At 31.9% G+C, this 7,634-nt stretch overlaps 1 protein-coding gene across 1 annotated transcript; it reads right to left on the bottom strand.

Moving 5' to 3' along the window:
* Nucleotides 1-1,326: 1,326 nt before the first annotated feature.
* Nucleotides 1,327-4,448, bottom strand: LOC120150834 (transport and Golgi organization protein 2 homolog). Its single transcript, XM_039163452.1, has 5 exons — nt 4,286-4,448; nt 4,006-4,189; nt 2,208-2,414; nt 1,584-1,778; nt 1,327-1,511 (listed from the first exon to the last, which is right to left on the bottom strand). Exons 1-5 carry the CDS (start codon nt 4,366-4,368, stop codon nt 1,374-1,376), a joined length of 807 nt encoding a protein of 268 aa, XP_039019383.1. The 5' UTR covers nt 4,369-4,448; the 3' UTR covers nt 1,327-1,373.
* Nucleotides 4,449-7,634: the final 3,186 nt, after the last annotated feature.

The following is a 7,634-nucleotide window of genomic DNA, read 5'->3' as shown; positions in this document are numbered from 1 at the left end:
TTAAAAATATAATTAAACATTTTATATAAAATATTTTTTAAATTATATATTAAAAATGATATTATTAAATAAAATAATAAAAATTCTACACTGAAATATTTTTATTATGAGTTCAAATATTGACATTTACGCATGAAATAAATTAAGTTAGGAGAATAGACATCATAATATATCTCTATAAAATTTAATTCAAAATAATCATTGATAAATGGAATATATGTTGATAGATATTTTTAGAAGAACGGATGTTTTCAAGACAAATATTGCGGGTTTGGTTTGATGACGATGAAAATGAAACGATATTGTTGGGCACGTACAGCCATGTGTTATCTTCTCCGATTTTCTTCACCGCCACTTGGTTTACATGCAAGAGGTTGGCAACACCCATTTAAATCAAAACACAGTGAGAATTTCATTCATCCTTCACAAAAATAATTAAGAAAACTGCAAAAATAGCGGATACGAGGGGTGGTGGAGCGGTGTGTAACGACAGGTGTGGCTGTCCTTCCCCAGTCCCGGCGGTATGGCTTGCAGGTTAACTATTTCTTCCCCAAAACATGCAAATATCTTCTTCATCACTCATTACATTCCACAATTACCCCTATTTGTTATAATAAATTGATAACGTTACGTTTAGTGACTAGTTTATTATTTTGAAACTTTAATCGGAAAAACAAAAATTTACTCACATTTTAGTAATCAATCTTGTGGTTTACCCAAGTAAAAAAAAACTAAGACAACTTTCTGACATCCCCGCCCTGCAGTAAGTTGATAGATATTTTGCTCTGACAATACAAACCGACCATAGACAGTTGTGAATCGCAGCACAATTGTCGGGACTCGACCACTTCCCTGTTCTTTTCACAAATTCATGGCCTACGTGGCTGTTTTTCAATAACCGAAAAAAGCTGAGAAAAAGATGGTTCATGACGGAGTTAGAACCATAAATATTTACCATATAACCGAAGTTTTAGTCCAAGAGAGACTTTCCGATTGATGATAATATCAAGGAAATAATGGAACCGATCATAAGACGGGACGGGATGCACCAGTTGTTGTGTTTCGTAATGTATGGGGATAATAATGGCAGATCTTGTGAGAAAGAGTGTGGTGTTACTGCCAGTAAATGAGCTGCAAAATCTGTGTTTTGCATGTTTGATGTACAAATACTGTATTTATCAACCGTGCTACTGTCTCACTTGATAAGTGGAACCTGGTTTATGAGATGTTTCAAGTAATTTTAGATAATTTCGGATTCGAAAATCAAATCGAGTCCAGATCAAAATTATATATATATACAATAGAAAGATGAAAATAGAAATAAAATGAAATATATGATGATGCATTTCCATTTGTAGTTTTCTTGAATGAGTCTACTTTGTTGTCATCTCTATTTGGTAAGTTACAGTATGCTCTTTCCATAGATCCTTGTCCAAATATCTTTCATAAAAGCACACCTCGCCGTCTGATTTCACCGTCAATGCAGACTGGTTTCTCGTTCCATAACGCCCCTGCACAAACCCAAAAAAAGAAGTCAAGTTCGTGAATTCATATTCACCATAACTCATACGACTAAAGATTACCCGAGGACGAGTGACATCTATGTAAATGGCACTCATAGGATGTTCAGTCTCGGGGGGGTATATTTGAGGTAATGAGCTTAAATCATCTGTAGTGGTGTCTGTCATTAGTCCGGCAACCATCTCTTTAACCGGAAGTTCGTTGTCGTTACCGTATTTAGCCAACGCCTCCCTGAAATTTCGATCCAATCGTTGAGCCTGCATGACAGCGAAACTAGAATTAGCCTATAAAAATTAGCAATATCTATGATGATTGGACTTGGGTATCAAATATGGAAGTTTTACATGTATTTACAGGTTATATCTCCATATCTGTGTTCAGACACGTGTTTGTTACAAATATCGGAGCATTGAAGAGTCGGAATAACATCAGCTACTTCAAGTAGAATTACGAGTCGGAGCAATATAGGACAAGATCAACAAGTGAATATGCATGAAAAATCACAAACTTTGCAAACAAGAAATCCATTTTGACATCAAGGATATCCACTACATGATCGAATTCGGATGTATTTAACTATCAAGTTTATAAACATCAAAAAACCAGATCAAGCCTTGCCAAACAAGTATATAGAAACTAAAATTGTTTGAAACAGATCATGTATCGATTAACATGCCACAACTTACCTTGAGCCAAGGTGAATCTAGGTTTGCATTTGTTAGCACATGAATTCCGGGTGAAACCTCAGTAACAAAGTTGCCGTTTTCTGCCGGTCGGTTCGTTAGATAAACCATGGATTTCGAACAAATATCGACCAATATCAGATTGAACCCATTATACTGATCTACCTCCTCCACCACTTCTTCAGCAAATTCAATGGGCTTCTTCTTACTCTGAAATTATGAAAAACTCCACAATGATACTGAGGATTTCTTAACAAAATTCATCTCCACCCACCAAAAGGAATTTGTCCAAATGAAAGTACTATAAGTGTATACTCGTTTAAATATCAAGATGGAACATGTAATGGCAAGAACAAGCAGTATGATTATAAGAAGCTAGGTTACTCAGACTTGGTTGTCTGATATGAGTATGGTCGAACTTCTCCAAGATTTCGATGAAATTGGAGTGTCTTTGGAGAATTGTAACCCTATATCCGTGTTTGGAAATGTGTCGGATACAAGTATCCGAAACTGATATTTTAAGAAAAACAGAGTCTGAACATTTGGATAAAAAGTTTTCCGTATATTGCAGATTTATAGGATAGGATCATGCACCAGACAAAACTAGAACAAAAGGATCTCAGATCACCAAATTATAATCAATTACCATAACAGGCAATTCTTTAAACAAGAAAAGAACCTATCTAATATTTGCTCTGGCAATCTAAGTTACTCGAATTCAAGTGTGTGTGGGATATAAGAATGTGTCCACTACGGATGTGATCAGATTTACTTAGCTTTTCCATGTATTAGGAGGGTCCTTGGAGGTCATATCACCATATCCATATGTGACATGAACGTTTAGAGATATAACTGGCAATTAATGAAAATCTTGGGTATACCTAATATTGATTTCATCATATGCACTTCTCTAAGAAAAGAACATATCTAATATTTTCCCTGGCAGCCTATGTTACTCAAATTCGAGTGTGAGTGCCAAACTAAGTATGCATATACTACGGACATGGTCAGATTTGCTTAGCTTTTTCATGTCTTTGGAGGATCCTCGGAGGTTATATTGCCATATCCATGTGTTAGACATATCAGACACGAATATTTTTTTTAATAGTCTGGGGTGATTACGTGGTAATATCTGTTTAGAATCTTTCTTAGCCATTGATAACATGCACTCTGCCGATGCAATTGCTCAAACCTGGGACGGGACCTCTAAAGAGAATAATTCTCCCTTTTACCACTGAGGTCGTTTAATGGGTTCTGACACGAAAAAAAAGACCAGAGCTGGGAAACTTGGAGAAACTGACATTTGATTTGTCTATCTGGTGCTCATAAGGTGAATTGCCTACTGCAATCCAAATACATATTAATCCACAATAATTGTTTTCTTCATTAACCTCGATTGATAGTATCCTAGTTTCTTTAATGGAGCTTCGTTATGCTAAGTGAGATTCAACAACTAGTAATATGAGGACCCAAGGATAGACAGAGGGGACTCACAGGGGTGATCACTCATTTGAAACTTTCAAATACTTATATAATTTAAATATTTTCTTTGTATTTTCTGTCAATAATCTATTTTCGTACCTAAATTTTATAGGTTCGCATACTAAAATTTTATAAGTTTGACTTCTATTATAAAATCCTGTGTCCGTCGTCAACGAGATTCAGGAAATACTTGCAGAACTGATCAAATACATACCAGAAAACAAAAGAAGAGTTCTTCAAAACCAATCATGGAAACATGGAAAACAAGTGTTTCCAGAGATTGAATCAATAAGAAAAAAAAGAGAGAAAGAAATTGTACCTTCAAAAAATCAACAGGGAGATTCCCTCTACTTTTAGCTTGAGGAATCAATTCAAGTTCCCTAAAATTGGTGAGAAAAGCCATCCTTCCATCTCTCGAAGAAGCCAACCATGTCCCACCAGCTTCCCCATCTCTTCCTCCGAGAATCTCTCCACCTTCCCACCAATTCAATGGCTCAGTTGGCCTTAGAAAACCCAAAATTCCAAAATAAATAAATAAATAAATAAAAACCAATAAGTATAAACAAAGAGGGCATCTGGAGAAGAAGGTATAGGTTTACCGGTAGTGATACTCGTCTCTGTTGAGAAGCAAAATGAAAGGGTAAAGTGGGTGAGTTTCCCACATAAACACCGCTATGCACATATATCTTGTAGTGCTTAAATCTGCCTACAAAAATTGAACCCACCAGATCTTTAATGGCTTTGGGGTTTGTGATCTTCACAGTTTACCTATTTGGTAGGTGGAGCTGCTTACATATGCTCCAACAAGTGGATAATCCCATTACTCCTCTTTAGTTTTTTCTCTCTCTTTTTGATAAAGTACAATATAAATATTTTTAAAAAATTATAAAATAATTATTAAATTATCAAAATTACTATAATACTATTATTAAATTTATTAGTATTATTATTTAATATGATTTACAAACCATAAATTTTAAATTAATTTGATTATGTCATTTGAATTAATTACTGGTATCCAATCTATTGATCGACTAATTCGGATCTAGTACTACAGAGACAAAAGCAACCCTCTCAACCAGGGTCGACCCTGAGTATTTTTTTGGTCCGGGACAAAATAAAATAAATGAAACCCTAATTATAATAAATATATAATAGAAAATTGATATTAATTTTTTTATTAAAATAAACAAATAGTAACAACCATTCTACCCAGCCCAGGGCCTCGTTCCTCTTTCAAATGGCGATGTTGATGTGTCTATGCTTAAAAATATATATAGTATAAAATTATAAAACTTTTATGGGCTGCTTAAAAATTATATAGTATAAAAATTATAAAATTTTTATGGGCTCTGGCGGGAGCCACTTCTGTCCTGACCTAATACTGCTCTCAACCTAATTTGCTTTATTCGCAAACGTCAGGATTTGATCATGTTATTCTAACTTATATTTTTGTTATAAAAAAGAAATCACTTAATATTTTAAGAATGCATCATGTAATATTAAATTCGAAAAAATAAAAATTTCTCAAAAAACTTAAAAATCCATAAAATATTTAAAATTAAAAAACTTCTCAATTTGTTAAATAAAAATTTCAATTTTCAGATTATTTTACTTTTGAAAATATTTTTTAAAAATTCAGTTTGATAACTTAAATCACAGTTGAAAATTTTAACGATTAAATTGAATTAATATTTTAAAATACTAAACTGATAATAAATAGGAATTAAATTGGATTAAAAAAATCAATCCTCAAATTGATAATAAAGTAGAACTTAAGCTCATCTGTACAAGACATTTAAATACATGGACATGGATAAAAGTACACACAAATTAGAATGGACTCTTGTTTCTCACAAAATCGTTGGTCTAATAATATTTTAACTCTTTATCGGTTTAAATTTAAGTAAAATTAGACTTTTACACACTTTAATTTTTAAATTAAATTTTTAATAAATTTCTATTGTTTTAAATTTAAAATAATTTACTCATTTTAATATTTGATTTAATTCATTTATGAGGGTGCGTTTGGTTCACAGAATGTAAGATTACCGACAGGAATGAGATTACTGGGAATGTTGTATTTTGTGTTTAGTTCGTTTAGCAGGAATGTAAGATTACAGTGTCTGGTTAATGGAAAAAAAGATTATTGGAATATATATTTTACCAAATTGTCCTTATTATATATTTGTTTTTTTAACAAGTTGAATTCTACTCAAATATTACTATAATTAATTTATATATTTTCTTTAAAAATTTTAAATTCATAAAATTTATATAATTTTTTTTACAAAATTGAAAAGATAAATAGGTTTAATGAAAGGGTAAAATTTTATTTTAACCCCTGAACTTCATATAAAATTCTAATTATGAATTTTTTTGTAAATCTAAAATAGTTTAAGGATAAATTTGTAATTTAACCTTCGTAGAATTTTTTTATTCAACGACAGAAGAATGATATTTTTGAGAAAAAAATTTAAGGGCATTTTAGTCCAAAACGCCGAGAATGTAACCATACCTAAGGGAAGGGGGTAATCACATTCCCGATAATATACCCTCAAAATATCACTATTGGAAATAACTTATTACCGGAGGCTGTGAATGTTTGCCAACCAAACAGAAGAATGACATTTCATTCCCTGGTAATCCAATATAACCTGAACCAAACTCCCCCTGAAAGTAAAATATTTTAAATTCTATGCAAAATCATATAAGTATAAAATATTAAAGATCTCCGTAACTTAAATTGAACTAGGCAATAACTGAAATGATAAAAATATTTTTTGATCAAGTCTAGTGACAGAAACATAATCTTAGTAACAGTCCAATGGCTATAGGTATAGTTAACCCAAAAATATTTTTCAATCGCAACAACAATAAAACACAACAATTGAAGAAAAAATCACAACACTTAAATGAGAGATCTAATCTCAACCCTCTTTGGGGTTTAGTTGTTTCACGTAAAGTCTGACTAAGTGATTAAAAAAAAGAAGGATAAATTCAACCAACTATAAAATGTTGCTTTGTTGAGTCTATTGACTATGATAGGATGATGTTTTGTTGAGTATATCGACTATTAAAAGTTACAAAATAATTATCCGATTATTTATATGTTTCAAACTCATATTTTTCGTTAAAAAATTAGTGGTCTTCTAAGCTGGACGTCAACCTATTAGCGTCCAAAAATACAACTCGAACGATTCTGGGATCAAATGTTAAATTTGGTTAAACTCATGCACACTTGCAAATAAAATTGTTTGAACCCGAGCCACCGTGAGAAAACAACATTTCCCTTACCGCTCCTTGAGTTTTTTTTTAGTTTTTTTTTTAGTTCAAGTTTATAGCAATAAAGATGTTTATTATGGGACCAAATTGATAAAAAAAAATCGTTTGTTTAATTTTAGAGACCAAACTAAAAAAATGAGACAGTGAGGGTTATTTTTATAATTATGGATTAAAGTGAATAAATATGTAAACAGTGAGGGCTAAATATATTATTACACCAATTATTTAACGGCCACGTCATCATCATTTAATTATAAGGTAATGATATAGTGATTGAAATGATACCAAACGATTAGTTCAATGGTGAAACATGATACAAAATAATTAGTTTAACGATGAAAACGAAAATTTTAAAATCGAAGTATGAAATATAACCTTACAAATAGTCAAAGACATGGATGTATTTTACCCTAAAAGTATTCCTAAGTTTTTTATATTAAATTATAAACTTTGAAACATTGTTGAGTAATATGAAATTCGGCAAAGTTTTAGGCTTCATTGGGCACCTAAAACATTACATGCCACTTGAGTGTTCTTGATCAGCTGTCACACTCCCAACATGGTGGCTAAATATTGAACAGAATTCGCCTTTCAATCCTATTTTAAAATGTTTTTCTACCCCCTAAATATTTTCATTCTTCACACTCTCATCTCCATCTAACC

This window comes from Hibiscus syriacus, unplaced genomic scaffold (assembly GCF_006381635.1).
Source record: "Hibiscus syriacus cultivar Baekdansim isolate YM2019G1 unplaced genomic scaffold, ASM638163v2 tig00111027_pilon, whole genome shotgun sequence".
Taxonomy (NCBI): Eukaryota; Viridiplantae; Streptophyta; class Magnoliopsida; order Malvales; family Malvaceae; genus Hibiscus; species Hibiscus syriacus.
This window is presented reverse-complemented; position numbering and strand designations above follow the sequence as displayed.